The following is a 20717-nucleotide window of genomic DNA, read 5'->3' as shown; positions in this document are numbered from 1 at the left end:
TGATTTGAATCTTTTTACGGGGAATTTTGAGAGTGTATGGGTCTCATTGAAAATACCAACTTGTCCATCCTTACTAGTGAATGTTACTTATAACCCCAATAAACAAAACAGCACTGATTTTTTGGACCAACTTGCAATTAAGATTGATAATGCAATTACGAAAAACGAAAAGATAATACTTCTGGGCGACTATAACATTAACTATTTAGATACCTTGGAAAGATCTAGGCTTGAAACAGTAATACTTCCTTATGATTTACATATAAAGAACCAAACCATTCCTACTCGTTTAAACCGGGGCAACAATACCAAAAGCCTTATTGATTAAATCAAGACAACTGATGGTCGATCGAGATAGGTTTTTGAATGATAAAGACTATGAAAATTTCTTTGATCTAAAAAACCACTTTAGTATTTCTAATGACAACGATTTCAACAGATTTCATAGAAATTTTATTGAAGCAGCAGAAAGTGACAGAAAAAAGTGGATGCTGATAAATGAAGTAAGAAACTCTGAAAAAACAAAACCCAGAATCTACAGTCTAAGAAATGTATTTGGTGATTATGTAACCCAAACAAGAAAAATTGCTAACCTGTTGAACTATCGTTTCTCTACACTTGGGAAATTCCAAGTCCCTCAGCATCCACTACAGACTTCTGGGACAGGCAATCCTAAACAAAAAACTTTTAGCTTTCACTATGTAACGGAAAAAGACTCATGACGCAGTTAGGGCACTGGGGAGAAATAAACCGATTGGACCATCAAACATTCCTGCATGGGCTATTAAAGACTCAAGCTCCGTCATTGTGCCTCATTTAAATTTCCTTGTGAACTACTGCATCAAATTATCTTGCTTCCCCAATGATCTTAAACGAGCACATGTTGTACCACTATACAAGAAAGATGACCCTGAGGAACCTAATAACTATCGCCCAATTTCCATTACCCCATGCCTTTCTAAGATCATTGAAACCATCTTGAGGGATCAAATTTGTCAGTTCGTTCACGACAACAAATTACTAAGTGAAAATCAGTATGGTTTTAGGAAAAAGTTTTCTACCATCGATTCCCTATTATTTTGCACAGAATTCATCAGAAACAATTTGACATTAACAATTTTGTCACAGCAGCATTTCTTGACCTATCAAAAGCTTTTGATTCTATCAATTATGACATTTTGGATATCAAGTTAGGCAACTTAGGTTTTGATGCATATCAGATGAACTAATGCTTCATAGAGGTTTACCACAAGGAACAGTACTTGGTCCGCTCCTATTTAATCTGTACATTAATGACATGGCAACAAGAGTTGACAATGAAACTGAACTCATACAATATGCTGACGATACCGTTATTTTAACTTTTGATACCTCCATTGACAAAAGCAAAATCAAGTTAGAGCAAAATACAAACAAACTTATTCGATTTTTTCATGAACATCACCTCACAGTTAATACCTCTAAAACTGAATTCATGATATTTGGTAAGAGCAAAAGAAATGATTTCAGTGAACAGATAATTTTAGATTCAATTCCAATAGACGAGAAACCTGAAGTAATATATTTAGGGGGTCACATAGACAGCAATTTAACGTTTCAAGAGGAAGTGAAACATATCTTACGAAAAATGGCCCGAGGAATAAAAACAATTTATGCTATTAGAAAATCATTTCCACAAAAACTATTGATACTTGTCCTAAATGCCCTAGTATTAAGTCACTTGCACTACTCAGCGGTTATCATTCACGCAATTGAGCAAAATTTAATAATGTCTGTTGAGAAACAGCTTAACTGGTCATTATGAGCAACCTTTTTTAGACAGAAATTTGAATCTGTTCAAGATATCAAATGCAGTCGGAATATACTACCCGTAAAACTCTTTTTAAAAACAAAAAGATTACAATACTTTTGGAAAATAAAAAAACAGTTACGACCTGCTTTTTCACCAACATCGGGACGTCCTTTAATCACCTGGAATCTTCATGAGTCTATAAGGACAAAAAAATTGTTCTGGGACCAAAAATTTTTCTCTATAAAAAGGCAAAACTCTTTTGTTAGATTAGCGATACTAGATTGGAATGAACTACCCAGCGAAAATAAAATCAAACAAGACCAAAAAAAGTTTCCCCAAGCAACTTAGAACTTTCTTCTCCTCAGCTTACAAAAGGAACCCTTTTTTGTGGAAGGTTACTTGTTCAACATGGCATGGCTTTAAATTTGGAAAATGAATTAGAACTACTGTTTCCTGGTAGGGTTGACTTTATAAACTTAATTAATTTTTATTTTGAAATATGCGACATAATTTGAATTTAACTCAAGTTTTCTGTTATAATATGTAAATAATAAATCCATTTAAATAATTACACTGCCGGACTAATATCAATTGTACTCGTTGACGTGGATCGGAATTCAGTTTTTTTTAACATAGTGTATATTTGACATATGATGATGAGTTGTACCATCAGTAGGTGGGACGGTGATATACGTCTGCTTTCCGGATCTAATCTGCTTCGGCCCCCTGTGTTTTTATGATCCCGCTCACCCATTACGAGTTGTTATAGAGCATGTTACTATGTAAAAATACTAATAGCGTAAAGGGAGTAGGCGTAAAATTTATGCCCAATAAGATGGGGAGAGGGACCAAATAGATCCTCTCGAGCGTATTATATTTTCATTGGAGAATTTTTTAGTTTCTTCATTCTCAACTAGTTTTTGGGGTTTAATGTAATGTGAAGTGAACATTCAACTGATTTTCACATTTTTGATGTCTTTTAGATGATAAGAGGATTTTTTTTTTCAATTTAAACATATTCTTGTTGATATAAGATAAAAATTGTTTGTCATTATTTAAAATCTGAATTTGTAGAGATTTGCTGAATTGTTCGGCTTGACTCTTACTGCAAATAGTGAATCCGTTAGCCTGAGTTGAGTCCGTTTCATTAAAACTGGCGTTAAATCAGGATTTTCAGCGCATTTTCTATTTTTCTCAAGTTCATTGCACTAACTTTTTTTATTTTAAAACGGCTATTTGACCCCCCTATTCAGAAAGTTGATCTGATTTTACGGTTCTCCTGACAAATTTGTTATTCTGTTGTTTGTTTGATTAATTGGTGTCAAAATAGCCGTTCTTTCCGTTCATATTTGTCAAAAGCAATGCTGAAAAACTGCTGGCGTAATCCTATTAAACAAATTTGGTGCATTTTGGGCTCGACAATCTAGCAGATTGGTCTAAATTTACAAATCGGTCGAATTTCTTTTCTCTGCTAATTTTGTGAGTCTTTTTCTCTAATTTTCTTTGATTTAGCTAAAGTGCATTTAGCCATAAAATGAATATGAACAGCGATTTTAAAGAGCAAAGTACAGTGGCAAATTTACTACATAATAATTTTTACATTTTATTAGTGTTACTTGGAAAAACTTCGTTTTTTCCAAGGAGTTACTGGGGTTTATAGTTTTGTGAACGTTAGCCTAACTTCCGTTTTTTAATTCACCTTTTTAGTCGTTTTTGATAGCTTTGATCAATTTTTGCTTTAAAAAACATGATAAAACTATATACAATAGTCTCTCATTGGTTTTACTTTTCATGATGAAAAAGAGTTGCTGAATTGTTTGGACCAATTGTTCTGTTTATGATTTGGCGAAATTTTTGAACATTCAGCAATTTTAATTCGGATCAAATTTTCTTATTTGCTTCACCTTTTCCAGTTTGACCTGCAGTGCACAGATAAAAACTGCTGATACAATCGCCGTTTGCTCAGATAAGAGCTATTTTTATCTCCGGTTAACAAAAAGTATTCTGAAACTTTTTAGCTTTCGTTAATTTAAGTCTTTATTGAAAAAAGATTTTTATTTTTAATATATTAAGATCTTCAATTGCCATAGAAACTTACGACATTGTTTGGAACCGTTGCGTTATTTAGCAGCATTGCAAATTGTCCAGATAACAAATTGTCCAGATTTTGTATCATGGTTGATTTTTGAGCTCAAAAGGATCCGGGTTGTATTTGAGTCTGTCTTTTTTCTAAAATATGTTTTCGCATTTTTACATCCCAATTACATGCAGGTTTGCGTTAATTTGAAGAATCTATTAGTAAGAGGTCACGCTTTTGAACAAATAAGTTCGAATAAAAACAATGTGTTCTGAGTAAAACTCATGGTTTTCATGTCTCCGAAAAATTGTTTTTGTAAAATTTTAATGATTGCTTAATGTTTCCCGGCATCAGCATTAGAAAGATCATTTTTGTCTAGTTATGGAAGTTTTATTTTGCAGAAGTTGTTCGGATTGTGTTGGCGCGCTGAAATTAAAAGAAAATAATATTTTGGCCTTTATGTTAATTACAGACCAGAATGAATTTCAGGACCCAACTCAGTTAATGACAAGTCAAGTTTATCTGCAATAGACGGTCTATAAACATACAAGATAATTTCAGCTAAAAGGCTTTCTATTTTCTATTTTGGCTTCAACGCAGTTTGTATGTAAAACTGTATGCGAAATTGTGAGCACTCCTTTAATGATATTTTGTAGTCTTTTGACTTAAGTCTCCTTGACGACATGCTCAATTGGCATGATCTCCTTAATGACATGTTAAGCACATACAAAAATAATCTATTTGCTAATTTTTAGTTGAAGAGAGGTCAACGTGAAAGACAACGTAGTATTCAGTCCTATTTTATCAATTAAATAATGGTCTTTTGGCGTTGATATTACGAATTCCCATATTTTTTAGTCATTTTCCATTTTTGAGACTATCTTGTCCGATTATGACATTAATGGCATATTAGTGACATGTCACAAAACGCTTTTATGGCATCGAAAGAAGGAGAATTTGAATATATTTACTTTTTAGTGAATAGATTATGATTTTATAGGCTTCACCGTTTCCTCGCAAACTTGAACTGACTTTTTGATTTATGCCTGTGTTCGTTCTTTTTGTAGTCATATGACATCATGGATTTTGGCAGGTCACAGTGGCCTCGTGAGAATGTTTTAAGGAAACCATTTAATGATTTCACTTGATAGCTAATGTTTTTATGACTGAATTAAATCATTTTCAAAATATGAAAATGTTTTTTTACTTCGCCTCTTTTTGTTTTTATCTACTTGTTAATTATTCTGAAAAAGACAGGTCCCTATCTATCATTGTGACATGCAGGTCAATTGGTTCGATTATCTATTGATGCTATTTTGACTTATTCATGATATTGAGTTTAAGTCGTAAGTAATGCTTGTCGTTTTATTTGATTTTGTTGTTTTTTCCTGTCCTAGTCTCCTTAACAGCATCGGCCCTCCACATCTCTAGTAAGGCATCATTCAATTTGTTAAGTGGTTAATTAGTTTGAGCTGATTGGTAATTAAGTCAAAAGCGTGCTTGAGTAGGTCGGAACATTACGTCCGAACGCATATTACCGAGCCTCCTTGTTCTGCTTCCATAATAGGTATGCTGCGCATTTAGCAACATTATTTCCGGACAATTGGACAAAGTTTCTAGATGTTTTTTTTTCCGATTAGTTACATTCTAGTGTGCCATCGTCATCCAAACCACGGAAAATCTTCTGAGCATTTAGAAAGCTCTACTTGACATTGAGCGGGCGGCTACAGAAGGCTCAAAATGCAGTCACCCACCTCTTCATTTTTACAAACATTTTGGTATTAATTACATTTTTTAATATTAAGTACAATTTTTTAATTAATGCATAGTTTTGGTTAAATTATTTCCTGTAATAATTTTTATGATGTAGATTTGCAGGCATGAGGAGAACAACTGTGCATACCAAAAAGTTTTATCGTCTGAAATTTAATTTGGTCTTTCTAATCTTTATGAATTAGATTTAGGGCCTCAATTTAACTTTAGTGCTGCAAATATTAGGAGACATCAAAGATAACTGAGGCAATTATTGTCAAGGGTTTGTTCTCTAATTGAAGCTGCAGTTTTTTTATGGCATCCATGCTAAAAATGTCCTATTTTTTTTTAAACTAAACGGAGATCGTAGATGGAGCTCTTGAGAAGAACATTCTTTGATATAATCAATGAATCGTTATTTAGGTGATTGAATTAATTTTGAAAAATTAAAAACCTATTGTTCCGACAAACTTGGATTCTTTTTGCCGAACAATGTAAAGAGATATCTTTCAAGACATTTTTTTATTTCGTTTTTTTAAAATTCCGCTGAATAAGACATTTTGATTTTGAAGTTTATGGATGAGAGGTTCGGAACGCTATCCGACCGCACATTTCGAGCCTCCTTATCAAATCTGATCTTTTTTCGTTATAAATTCGCTCCTACTTATATAAACTAAATTTGCTCCCACTAAGTTCCCTCTTCACTGAAGCAATGGTCTATTTATGGGTGCTACTTGGGAGCATTTTTTAAAAATTCCAAATGTCGGAAGTGCTTAAATTAATTAGGTGATCTCTAGTGTACGTTATTGCAGAAATTTCATGCCGCCTCTAACTGAAGAATTTACAGTAAAAAAATTTGTCCTCTCCCGGTTTGAAAACAAGTGCTTTGCTAATTGTTATCCAAAATTTGTTCTATTTGGTTTTCAAAAACATCTTGAATTTTTGCTACTTATGCAAGCAGAAAAACGTGAAGCAAATTCGTAAAAGATGTCAAACTAACAGCTATAAATGTTAATAGCGTATGAATAATTCTTAGAATTTAAAAATTTTTAGCGTTTTTCAGGTTATGGCTAGATCTCGCTATCAAAGGAATCAAATTATTATCGTGAGCGATGACTCTGAGAAAAGTGGTGCCATGATTGAGTATATGAATCTATACCGACACAAATACGGCGTTAATGGCACTGAAATGTTCCCTTCGCAAATAATGGAACTTCAACCATGTGAGAGAAATAGCAAGCGAAGCTGCTATATCTTGGACGAACTTGAGGGAGTGGCTTTTGATCATATTGTTGAAGTTCTAAAAAGTAGAGCGATTAGCCCAATGGCCTGTATCATGAGCATGAAGCACGATATCGTGTTGCACAGTACTGTTGGAAAAGTGTTAGCCTCCATAAGTATGCACAATGTTGTCGCATGTTGTACAGATGTTGATTTTTCAACCCGAAACAAGATCAGAAAATTGGTCGAGTTAATGGGTGGAAAGTACGGAGGTGATTTAAACGTGCAAACAACCCATTTAATCTGCCATTCAGTGGGCTCTAAAAAGTACATAGTTGCTACGCAAATGCTGATTCCAATTTTGACCCCGGATTGGGTTTACACGGCTTATGACATGAGGAAACGACAGATATTCGCCACTGGCGACCAATTTATGTCAGAGTTCAAAGTGCCGATTTTAGCTGGATGTTCAATTTGTGTGAGTGGTTTGCCACTAGCCGACAGGAAATTAGTGGAAAAGGCCGTCTTGGACAACGGAGGAAAATACAGTCCAGAGTTGAAAGACAAACAAACTACCCATTTGATAGCAACCGAGGCCGCGGTTGGTCAACAGAAACTGGCTTTCGCCATAAAATGGAAAATTCCGGTGATTACACAGCGATGGTTGTCAGACTGCTTAGAAAAGGGTTATTTTTGTGATCCAAATTTGTACAAATTTGATACTTCAAGGTCAGATGTGCAAAGCGTTTCAGCTATTTCTATTGGGCTCAATCAATCATCTCTCAGTACAGATAGCCAACAAAGGAAATCATTGTTGTTGAAAACGGATGAGTTGCCTTGCTCACTAGAGTGTTCTGACATTTTGAAGTTTTGTAAAGCTCATATATTGGGACTTGCCAAAGCCGAGACACAAACGATAGAAGAGCTGTTGAAGCGATGTGGAGCTACAGTTTACATGGTATGTTGTGTCTTCGTTGTTTCTGAAATAGAAGATCTCTGACAATAAATACGAGTGCCAAATGCTAAAAATCAATTTAATTTTAGTATTGGTTACGTTGATTCAAGTTATATTGATTCGGTGACGGACAATCAAGCCAAATATAGACAAATGGCTCAGGTGCGCCGAAAGAGATAGTTGTATTTTAAGTTGTCCGTGGCGGGCCGCTTTGCGCGCGTAACTGGCCCACGGTTTCCGGATTACATCCGACAGCGGATGAGAGACCTGGCCACAGATAGGGGTCCGTTGGGGGCCCGCAAACGCTAGGTGTCAAAAATGACGTATTTCAGTTGCTTTTGTTAATTGCTGAAGTAGAAATTATATTAATTGTGAAGTAGAAATTATATTAGTCCTGTTGGTCTAATGCAATTTTTCGTTCTTCGTCTGATCCTTTTGACATGGCGTCCTCAAAAGCGAGATGAGCAGGTAACGCCCAGAGGGCATTAAGTTCTCTTAGAGCCTTTATGCTTGCTCGACTTTAAGTATGCGATTCACCAAAACTGTTTTAGAGACATGAATTTACTTTGTGAAGGGCGGTTTCTAGCGTCCCCCCCTTCACCCCCAATCCCCAGCCCTGTTAATGCCCAGTATTAACTTCTTCATTGAATCAATGTAAATGGCCTTATTTGCTGATTGGTTTGTGTAAAGCGCCATGTTTGTAATGATTGCTAACAAAAAGATGAAAGTAAAGTCATGTAAAACGGAAATGAGTTGTAACCTTTGATGTCATTTATGGAAACCAAACAAGAAAACTAAATAATTGAAACTTGTAACTTGAAATAATTGGAAGAAAAGAGACATGATACGACAAAGAAGGAAGGATAGGCAACGTCGTGATCAAACCCCTTTACATCGTTCCAGCTATCCGCCCTGAACTGCAGTTAGCTAATGACGAAATTAACTGTTCGCCAGTCATTTGAGAGCTTTTCGCACGACATTAGTCGGTTGTTTTTTTAATGGAAAGTTTTTAGGAGCCAAAAAATAATTGTATGAAGGGTTGGGAGGTTTTTTTTGTTGTTTTTGGGAGGTTTGCCTCCATCCACCCCCACCCAAAAGCACACACTTTTTCCTGCCCCCAGCTTTTATCCGTGTGCATTGAGGCGAGCCTCCCCAGCTTAAATTTAACTACAGCCAGCTCCTCGGCTGTCGTTGGTGGGCAATTCTTCCGAGGGTAGTTTGTTCAGATATATCAGTTTTCAGATGTCGTGGAGAATTGAGGAATTTTAATAATAATAATAATAATTTCAGGAATTTTCAGTTTATTCAGCTGTAATTTTTGTGCTATAGTAACTCCGTCATTTTCCCGTTACTTTAATCAATAGGGTTCAAAATCTCCACAGATAAGTTGCCCCAGATGGTGGCACAAAAATTGATAGAACTCGTTTTCATCGGGTATCTTAAGAAATTTGTCCAATTGAATCCGTTTTTTATTAATCCATCACTTTTGTGGCTTTTTTACATGGCGCTTTTGGTGCGTATTGTTCCCTGACATATAATTTGCACTATCGAGTGAAAAGCACACTTTAATGTCAGCATGCTCTATTCTTCGTTGAATACATTGGTAAGTTATATGAAATTTGAAACAAATTTTAATTAAAGGCAGTTCTATGATATCTTCCTCTAACATGAAACTAATTTACCTCATGATATTTTCACTGATACTGTTTTTAAGCCATTGCATTGTGTCATTAATTCCAATTTTAAATACAAAATATCGCCTGAGCAAAACTTGCGAACAAAAATGAAAATGTAAGCAATAACAAATAACTCACTGAAAAGGGCAATTTAAGATTGCTACAAGGTTGCATAGTTTTTGAATCAATCCCAATATTTTGGTTTTTTTGGCACTTAAACTTTTTGAAAACGGGCAGCTTAAGAGGACTGAATTTTAATAGTCAACTTTATAGGAAAAGTGAGAATGTATGAAATGTAATAATCAGAACGTTTCATAAAGTTAGCTTGTTTTTTAGTAAGGGTCAGCTGTAATTGCATCAGCCTGCAATTTGGCATGTTTTGCTTGGAACCGGCCTTGTTTTAGTCTTACCAGCAGGGTGTCACTCATGTGATATGTGAACAACTTCCTCCAACCGAGTTTCTGGCGCGGACAACTTCAGATGATGTTTGCTTTGTCAAACCAGTTTGGGTTGTCAATTGTTGCCAAGCACAGAAGCTGTTGCCAATAGACGAATTTGAGCTTAAAAGGCCGTCAGATTTGCAACAGCCAAATGAATCGCCAATGTTGGTGAGAGCGGAGGCCAAACGGAGGTCAAATGCTGCGGTAAAACCATTGAGCTCGTCACAGACATTGAACTCGGATTGTGAAGCAGTGAAGATTGTGAAACGACAGACATCCTGTTTTGGTGAAAGAGGTCTGGATGCTTTGGATGAGATTAGTAAAAGTTACCTTAACTTCAATGATATTACTGAGGCAAAGTTATCCGAAGACAGATTATTAGTTTTGGATAATGTAGTTGCGCACTTACACGTAACAATTTCCGGAGAAGATAGAATAAAATTGACTGAAGCTATGCAAAGCATGGGAGCTTCTGTTGCTGAAAATTTGACAGCAAATTGCACGCATTTTATTGTCGACGATTCAAAAATTGAAGATAAAGGACAAGAATCTAAACTGTGCGACGAGATGAATATCATGTTAGTATCTTCTATGTGGGTCGAAGATTGTAGAAAGGAAGAACGCAAAGTTCCGGAGGAAAGCTACCGACCAAAATTAATACCAACTGTTGCCCAACAAAAGACGCGTCAAGCAACGACGAAGATCACCACTCGAAATAGAAGTAAAAATTTGAAGACGTTGGAACCAACGCCTATTCCTTCGGAAGAAAACGCGTCCTTTTCAGTTTTGGAGAATAATATTAATAAATTAGATGATTCACAGAATGTCATCTCAACACCTTCAAAGCTTAATTTCGATTTGAGAGGATCGTTAGCGAAGCTGAAAGAGGGAACGCCAGGTGCGTTGAGCAAAATTGCTTCAGCCCCGACCTCTGCAAGCACGTCTCGAGAACGACCAAAAATTCTCAATGAACATTCGAAAGCGATAGCGAATGATGACACTAACGACAGTTTCTCGAAACTGCCGACCAACTTACTCTCGAAGTTTCAGAAGTCAGTTGATCATTATGTTGAGTGTTCTCAGAGTGTTCAAATCGGATGGGACGCAGAATCAAATTCATATGGTAATAACAACAACTCTATCGCATCAGCCGAAAATATTGAAGAGTCCGTGACTAATAAAGGCATTGCTCATTTGACTCCAAAATCTGTGAAGAAAACGAGGATATTCCAGATAACTAATATCCCGCGTGAACAGAGACCGTATTTGGAGAATATGATTGACAATCTTGGCGCCTCGTTCATTCCCGACTCTTCCTCTTTTGACGTCTCTGCATCACACCTTGTATGCAAAGTTCCTCTCAAGAGTGAGAAGTATATAGCTTCTGTTGCTAAGGGGTTGTGGGTTCTCAGCTGCAACTACCTTGAGGATTCCACCAAAGCGGGACGCTTTTTAAACGAGGAAGATTACGAATGGGGTTCCGACAAAGTCGGGTTCGCGGCGCTTCAGCCAAAATTACACAACGTGGCCAAAGCTGCCAAAAGGTGGCGTATTCTCGTAGGGCAGCAGGGAATTTATTCTGGCGGGGCGTATACATCTTGGAAAGTTCTCTTTCACACCAGCAAAGCAAAAACCAAAGGCTTAGCTTCCATTTTAATTGCGGGTGGAGCTGAGATTTTGCACGAGCAGCCACCATTTACTAACACTGTAGGCGCTACACATGCATTTTTGGAGCCCAGCAAAGTTGACATGAGTTTGGTGAGTTGCATACAGCTAACAGCCAATGGCGTGGAATGCTTCAAAAGCGAGTACATAGCTGATTACCTTATATTGGAAAATGTGGATAAGCAATCCTACCTGGTTACAGATCCCCCAGAGACGACAGAACCCACCCCGAAACGCATAAAGGTGTTCTAATGAATTAGTACGGTCTATTTGTATTTTGTTTGTTTTGAACTTTGTTTTGCAATGTCATCACAATCTAATTAGATTTCAGTTCAGATTACACGCTTTGTTTTTTCTAACTCGACATATGTAGTGCGTATCAAACTAAGAGATTAAATGAAGTGATATAAACTTGATCACATTTTGATTGAGAAAATTTGACTGGATTTAGATTCATTTGAAGAGTTCCAACCTTTTAGTATTATGACCTTGAAACAGTTTCCTTGTGCATAATGTAGATGTGAAGTAGGTTCAACAAAATGCGAGTTATAGTCAAACCTTTCGTTATTGTTCAAGATCTCATGTTGAACAACGAATGCTTTTAGATTAGATGTGTAACAGTTTGTGCTATATACTCAGTTACGACCGAACTGTATTGAGTTTGGTCAAATCATCTGTAAGCTATTTTCATGGCGCATCGAGAATCTCCTGACAAATCTAACCCCGACCTTTGGAGTAAGAGTGGCGATGCAAAAGACCTAAACGTCCTCATAAATGACAATGCATCCCAGTTCTTTTCAACTCCCAAGCTTTCTGCTTCCACGAATGGGCGTTTAACAGTTGGAGCAGCTGGGTTTCTCAAGATTCCCAAATCTGGAAGTTGTAGTCCAGTTGTTAGGTACAAAAGAAGCAGCCAAAACGTCTCAATTAGCTCGACTGATTTGAACAATGAGAGTTGCGGTTCCCCTCTTCAGTCTACGACTTCGGTTCCCGACATTGCAACATCATCACCAGATACTTCATCGTATCTCGAGGAGTTTGATCCCTTGGTCCCCGAGAAGGCAGACTCTTTAGAGGAGCTTTTCAAAGGTTTTAATCAAATTGCAACTAAACAAGATGAGTCTACTCTAGTACCTCCGAAGATTCCTCCGCGACCCCCACGTTCGCCGGCAAACAGTATATCCGGACCGCCCTTACCTCCAAGACCGGAACCTGGTGTCATAACTAGGGCTTTCTCTGAAGTGACCGATTCAAGTTACAGAAAAGTCGAAAATAACATCAATGACCAGCCGCCTGTGCCTGCAAAGCGTTCGGCACCGCCTAAAGCAGCTAGGAGAACTTCCAGGTCAGAAATAACTTCAAGTGGAACAACAAAGTCTAATTTTGGTGTTGTTTGTTTGCAGCCGGTTGAGAAGTTAAAGAGCTGCATTGACAAAGTCCAGTTTCGATCGGACAGCTTTGAATTTTCGCAGTCAAACTGCATGGCTGTGGGTTTTGATCTATCACCAAGTACAACTACATCTGAAAAACAGCCTGATAATCTAGCGAATATTAGAATCAAAGTGAGATATTTTATCAATGACGACGAAAGAAGCTCCAAGGAGCCGTACTTGGAGTACAAAAACTGCAAATTGTCTCAAACTGCCCAGGGTTTGCTTGACTACTGGATGGCTAGTTACCACGTAGTTCCAGGTAACTACTTGGTCCGACTCAGCGGCTGCCAGATCTTTTTAGAATCAAATTCAGTCATCGGAAGCCACTTGAATGTACGCAAGCTGGTGGCTTTAAAACGGCCTCTTGACATCTGTGTAAAAAATGTAGATGAGGATATCGAAAATGGGAAAATCGAGAAACGAAAGCAGAGGTCGAAGAAGTCTATGCTGAATCATTCTGAAGCGGTTACGTGGTCATTAGCTCAACACTTAGAACATTTAGTGCAACTTAGCGTGGAATGGAATGTAGCAATATCGAGTGACAGCGAAAAAGGCAAACAATTGAGCCTTACCGATAGGAGGGTAATGAAGTTTATTCAAAGTGCAAAGTTACTGAGTAGTTTTCTTAATATAGACTACGCACCTTTATCAGACGCATTTGAGAGGTTAGAAAACTCAACGGCTTCGGATCTTTCACTGTACAGAGAAGCCGTAATGGTTGAAGCCTTAGATCTCAGCAAATATCTAATCGCATCATTCCAGTACCTTAAACACTGCAAAGAATTGACAAAGATGCCCATTATGACAACTGCCACAAGTGATAACTTCGAAGTGAGAATATTCAGTATCAGCAATATTGGTTCCCTTTCTATTCAAGAATCGCTCTCTAAAATCAGCATAGATTTGTGTATGTATTACAACAGCAGAGTAATCTACAAATCAACTTTTCGTGATTTCTGGCACAATGTCAGATCGAAGTCTTCTGTTAAAATTAATCAAACTGTGACCTTCACAGACCCGGTTGATTCTGGCGTAGTAAGAATTTGTGACTTACCACGTGAAGTTGTGCTGAGCGTATCTTTGTTTTACATATCTGAGAGTAATTTGGCAGAAGTTAAGCTGGCATCAGTCGCATGTTCCGTTTTTGACTGCAATGGTGTCTTCAATGACAGTCATTCTTTCCTGCCCTTTTGGGTGAAACCCAACCTGCCACACCCCGACTTCACCCACTTAAGCTCTCCTACTTTAAACTCTGCCACTAGCATGAACACATGTCCGATTCTTCATCTTCAAATGGCAAATCCTCACCCTGATAAGAACCCCATCGTGTTCTCAAGTGTTCAAAGTGAAGCCCAAATTGGTGACTACGCCAACTCAGACGCCAGAAAAGTTCCAGACAGTCCTCTTAGGAACAATAGGCTTAAACGAATGGACCGGATTTTCCAGCACAAGCATCAAAACATTCTTCTGAGGAACCCGGAAATCCCAATTCCAACAGATGAACGAGGTGGCATGATTCGTGATGACTGTGATCTTATTTGGCAATATAGACGAAGTCTTCTGACGGATGAGTCCTATGGATCCAACTGTCTACCTGATGTTCTTTTAACCAATGTCAATACGTGGAGTTTCGCCCATACTTGTCAGATTCCGGAGCTGGTCGCTCTTTGCTGTGGACAAATCAATAAGTTCTATGCCTTTGTCATTTTGCTTTATCGATTCTCAGACGCCGCGTTGCGTCAATTCGCAGTCGAGAATCTTGACTTCACCGTTGACGAGCTGATTGTCCTTATACCTGTGCTCTGTGAATGCCTCAAGTATGAGATCTATATTGCAAATGCTTTGGTGGAGTTTTTACTCGAGAAATGTGCACATTCTTTGCTCTTCGGAATTTCGCTGTTTAGAAGTTTTACTTTATGCACTTCAACGCCCCATTACAAACAGATGTTTGATGTTTATAAAGCAGCCATCGCTGAAGTTTGCCCGGCTAGCGTGGTTGAATGGTTCCAAGCACAAGATCAACTGGAATCGGAGCTACAAAAATTTTACACAGACACAAGTTACGAGAAAGACACAGGTGTGCTGCAGTCGTTTCTTGCAGAATTGAATGAGACTTTGTTTCAAAACGGCCATCGGTCAATTGCATCATTTTTCCCACCTGGTCGAACGTGTTTATCTTTCAATGTCACAAAATGTTTCCTTCATGCGAAGTCAAACGCCAAGCCAATGCATTTATTTTTCACAACCAAAAGTGATTTTGAGCTCGAAGTGATTTACAAATTTGGTGACGATCTTCGTCAAGACCAATTAATGTCTTTATTGATGACGTTTATGAACTCTTGGTGGCTTTCTGATGGACTTGATCTGAGATTTGTATCGTATGGAGTTTTTCCATGCACGCCTACAACCGGTTTTATTGAAGTGGTTCCCAATGCAGTCACTCTCTGCCAATTGCAAACAATATCAGGGGGTTTCACTGGTGCTTTGAGCTGGAATTGTATCTACCAGTGGCTACGACAGAAGAATCCGGATGCTACCGACTTCGAAACTGCCTTGGATAATTTTTCGCTATCAACTGCTGCCTATTGTGTGGCCACGTATATATTAGGAGTTTGTGACCGGCACAATGATAATGTGATGATTCTCAACAGCGGTCATCTTTTCCATATAGACTACGGACGCATTTTTGGCCATACGCAGAAATTTGGGCCAGTGAATCGGGATCGAACTCCGTTTATTCTGACAAAAGATATGTTCTACGCAATCAACCGTTCAAATTCAGACGTATCAGATTGGTACTACGAGTTTGTAAAGACATGCTGTCAAGCTTACAATGTGGTCAGACGCAATGCTGACTTCGTGATTGGAGTTGTAAGGCATATGATTGGGGGTGAGCGGCCGGAGATGTCAAGGGAAATCCAGTTTCTGGTCCAGAGGTTGCAACCCCACTTGAGCGAGGACGAAGCTACTCAGGTTCTAATGAATTAAATCTAATTCATTCATAGTGTGTTATAATAGAAACATAGCTCAGATAGAAATCTCAAAATAAAAAAATGATTCCCTGAAGAAAGATAATCAGTTCACCAAATGATTTAAGCAGTTGAATGCTAGCGCGTTGTCATTTAGGTTTGGCTTTATTCTACCACGACAGAAGCATAGTGAAGTCATTGTTGTTTTTGTTGATTAGATGTTCACCCAGAAGATCAACGAGAGCATAGACAAGTCAATAGTGACCAGCTTGAATTTCGTGATTCATGCGTTGGGGCAGACCGGCCTCTCATCTGCCAGAAGCAAGCGACTGTTTGACTTCACTCTCAACAACGTCAGTCGTCACGACTCCTCAGCTGGCGAGATACTCATGGTCAAGATAGCCGGAATCCAGCAGAGATTCGATTCTGATCACGAGAAGTAAGCTGCTGTTGTCGTTCATCCTAAGCTACTGTATTCTGTTGGTTTTTGAGCTAAGCTGTAAGCTGAGCATAGCTATATTGCGGTTGTCTTAGTTTTTACTGCCCAGAGAGGAATATTGGTTGCGTGTCTTTCTTAATCGATATTTTATTGGAGTATATTTGAGACGCGAAATTTCGTTGAAGAAAATTGAACACCGGAAAGAACTTTTAATGCCGTACTTTTGAGTGGGAGCTTGAGGAGAGTTAGTTTAGATTTTTGTGTTCAAATTTGACAATTGAAACAATTTTTTCGTTCTTATTTTAATATTTTATCGAATTTCTGTCGCTAGTCTGCATTCGATCTGTTTGATAGGAATTTAATTTGTTCGAAAAAGTTATATCTTTGTTGTAATTTAATGGTCTCCTTTTTGAAAATGGAACTGAGTCAGTCTCAACAAAAGTTAAAATTCTTTCTGATTTTCATATGTATCTCATTTCTTCACATGAAGCAATTTATCGCGGTTAAGGTGCAATCCATGAGTCACTATCATGCAAAATTTTAATTATCGTTTTTGCATTTTTAAAGGAGTTTGTATAATTCGAGATCATTAGGAGCCAACGCCCCTCCTAAATTAAGTGGACCCTTTAGTTCATTTCGCCTCTTTAATTCATGTTAATTAAAGGTAGGGCTGTTGGCTCCTACTGAAAGAAAATTGTTTGACTATCATGCAAAGTTATGTAATATAATTTTTTAGCATACAAATCTCAAATATTTTCTGAGAAGTAATTCAAGCATTTTATCAGGAAATTCATTATTAATTGCTCTCAAACAAAGTTTGTAGCAATTATATTAGTCCTGTTGGTCTTTTGTATGCGATTTTTCGCTTGACCGATTTTTCTTCTGACCCATTTGACTTTTCGTCCTCAAAAACGGGATGAACAGGTAGCGCTCAGTGGGCATTAAGTGGGCAGCCAAAAAATCCTCCCATCGTTGTCCACCCCCTCCTTATGTTGCCCCCACTCCCCTCCTGACTGTTACCCCCCATCGGCCGCCCGGTGCATCCCGCGCTGAGCTCACCTCACGCCTCTTCAATTAAGCTAAAGCTAGCCTCACAACCGTGGCTAGCTACTGACGAAGCCAACTGCCCGCTAGTTGTTTGATAGCAATTCGCCTGACGTTAGTCGGTTATATTTTTAATTTAACTCTCCGCTTAACTTTTACATATAGTCCAACTTTTCTTTGGTTGTTGGCGTTGAGATTTTTTAAAAATCAACTGTCACTTTCTTTGTTCGTATTGGTAATTTTTGAACTGTTAAATAATTTCCTTGTTTGGCAGTATCCGCTCTTCAGCGGAGATACTATTTCATTTACAGAGGAGTGTTTGAGTAATAAACAACTTCAATGTTTTTAGTGATGCGTGATTGATCAAGATAAGAAAAGGTTTTTCAAAGCAATTTTCTCTTATCAAATTGTTATCTGTTGTTCATCTTTTGATTCTAGCTTAGATCAGCTTGTGAGCCGGCAGAAAGATATTTTTATGGAGTGATATGACTTCCTTGTGAAGCAGAATATGCAAAATTTTCGAGAAACATTTTTAGTATTCTTTTAGTTTTTTCTTGTTGCTTTTCCTTTGATCCCAAATGTTTGCAGTTCAGATTGAAATTTGTCTCCTTTAAATTTTAACGGCTATTCAGTTCTATTGTTTTTTGCTGCAGCGAATCGTTTGCGGAATTCTTTTGACGCTGTTTTTTTCACATGCTCATTTACATTTGTTCATTTCACAAGATCAAAGGCGGAATCTTGTTCATCTATTTATCCCGCTCTTCCCCGCTTTATGCTTAATTATGGCATTCTTCACTCTCTAAATTACTTAAGACTAATATTAAGGCAACTCGAGGATACTTCAAGCCATTTGAAGGTCCATAATGCACTCGTTTATAATATAGGCTGCTCACGACAAGAAAAGGCTTTATGAGTGGAATGAAATAAGCAGCTTGATTTTTTTTACTATTCGCAATTGTATTTAGCAGTTATTTGGACAATGTGCCTGCTGCTGTGTAAATTTGAAATATGAACCATTGTGCTAGTGTGTGGAATCATAGTAGGCGAATGGTCTCAAATTATACGAGTCTTATAGTGTTCTTTTTCTGGTAATTTTGTTCCAGTTCTTGGACATTTTTCAGTATTGCAGTTTTAAAAGTGCTGAAATATTTATCCCTGTTTGCTTTCGAGATTGGATGAAGAACATCATATGTGGATATCAATGCGTGGCTTTTTAGATACCACGTGTACGTGTGTGAAGTGACAACGGAAAGAAGAAATAATTACTTTGTGTTCCGAAGATGGTCGCATTTCAAACAACTCCTTACGCTTCTCGAGAGCCGCTACCCAGACTTCTTCAAAGACCCAAAGTCTCGTCTCATCCTCAACATCCAGCAGATTCTGGGCAAGCAGAGTACCCGACTGGGTTACAGGCGGAACGCAATTCAACAATTTCTTGACTTCATCTATGCCTCGAATACGAGCTCTGTTAGAAACAGCGATGCTGTCTATACGTTTTTTCAGTCATTGCCCGAAGATAAAAGTTTCACTTTGAATGATGACTACTATTACCACAGCAGCACTAGTAGCTCAAATATCCATTCAAGTCCATCAATGAGCTCCATGCAATCATCTTCCCAATTTGGGGGGAAAATTGATATGAAAGTAACGTGCGACGAACGAAAATCTCAAGTTAAAGTGCTAGTTAAGAGATGTATAGACCTCATGACCTCCAGTTACTCAATGGAGGTTCAAGAAGATAGCTTGAACTCAAATGTTTACGTCAAATTGAAATTGCTTCCAGTTGACGAGAAGTTGCTAATGAGAGTGGATGGCTTCAAACAAAAAACAGATATCAAAAACTCAAGCTGTCCGATCTTTAATCAGTTGTTCACGTTTAATATTGGCGGAAATTCGTGGGAAAACTTGTACTTGGAGGTGTCCGTGTGCTATTATCAGTTCAGCACTGTAAATTCATCCTGTGTTGGTAAAGTTAATATACCTCTTATGACTCTTAATCAACAGTCGCCCCTTGAGGACACTTTCCTCTTGTGCTAATAGACTGGGTCGTTTCCTTTAATATCATTGGATTGTTTACTATTATACCCGCCTGCTATTTGTTGATTAGCTTTTGCTGCAATCCTGGAATGTCACTTCCCGGGCCGAGGATTTTGCCTAAATATCACGGGTAAAAGAGTGTTAAAAATAAGATTTTTACACCGTTAGTGCCCCTCTTAATAAGGGTGGAAAAACTATTTGTGACACACACTCTTTTGATTACACCATTAAACTTTTTTACACTATTTAGATTTCACCATTAACAGCTTTTTCCTCTCTTTTACACTTTTTCTATCGTTTACACCCGTAAATTACACTAATATGTAAGTCCACCCTAATTAAAGATGCGCTGATTGAAGAAAGATATAATGAAAAGTTTCGGAAAAAGGGTCTTGTTGAGTTTTTAACCAACCTTTTGAGATCTTTCCAGTATGTTCTGGTTATGTTACCCGTCTCGTTTTTCATTCCGGACTTGGGACCACCAGTGCGGAGTTACGAAAAAGTTATAAGTGAATTGAGCAGAGCACTATGTACACGACCAGGCTTAAAAAAGCTCTCCAAATCAGTTCTGCAAAACAGTTTAGATCAAAAAAAAAGTTTTCAATTTCTAAAAAGCAAAACAAATAGTTAAAGACGGGAGCTCTAAATACCTGAGGACATTCACGCCAAATTCAATCATTACCGTCGCTATTGATGACTTTATGGGCTCAACTTCTAATTGTTCCTAACACAATTTTTGTAGACTGAAAAGGGCGATTTTTACTTCAACTTCCGTTGCGAGTACTCCGTAATTAAAACTTTGCCCTTTTTTGCTAAATTTACTCGTTGATTATCAAGTACGCAGCATTTATTTTTGATTTTTGAACTAACAAAATATCTATCTATAACATTCGAAAAATTAAGTGTTCTTTGTGGAGAAGCAGCATCAGCAGAGCTAGTTTTGGACCGATCTTGGACTGTTACAATCCAAAAAAATTCGGATTGTAATCAGTCGTTCTTTTTTATAAAAAGTATTCGAACTTTTTTGAAATATTAATTAAATAACAGAACATTTCAAATCAAAGCTCATTAGTGATTGGTCCAATTTGCTTCCTAATTAGCTCCGATTTATTGTATCCAATTTATTACTTGAAAGCTTATGGTTGTTTTAAAAATATTTGATTTTTAATTAAATAATGGCTTATCAAAATTTGCCTCCATTTTTCTCTTAATTTGGT

General features: G+C 37.6%; 1 protein-coding gene across 1 annotated transcript; it reads left to right on the top strand.

Moving 5' to 3' along the window:
• Positions 1-6658: 6658 nt before the first annotated feature.
• LOC142336707 (uncharacterized) lies at positions 6659-19832 on the top strand. Its single transcript, XM_075385620.1, has 5 exons — positions 6659-7800; positions 9878-11828; positions 12260-15984; positions 16199-16419; positions 18681-19832. Exons 1-5 carry the CDS (start codon positions 6688-6690, stop codon positions 19498-19500), a joined length of 7830 nt encoding a protein of 2609 aa, XP_075241735.1. The 5' UTR covers positions 6659-6687; the 3' UTR covers positions 19501-19832.
• The last annotated feature ends 885 nt before the right edge of the window (positions 19833-20717 follow it).

This window comes from Convolutriloba macropyga, chromosome 3 (assembly GCF_964194025.1).
Source record: "Convolutriloba macropyga chromosome 3, txConMacr16.3, whole genome shotgun sequence".
Classification (NCBI taxonomy): Eukaryota; Metazoa; Xenacoelomorpha; order Acoela; family Convolutidae; genus Convolutriloba; species Convolutriloba macropyga.
This window is presented reverse-complemented; position numbering and strand designations above follow the sequence as displayed.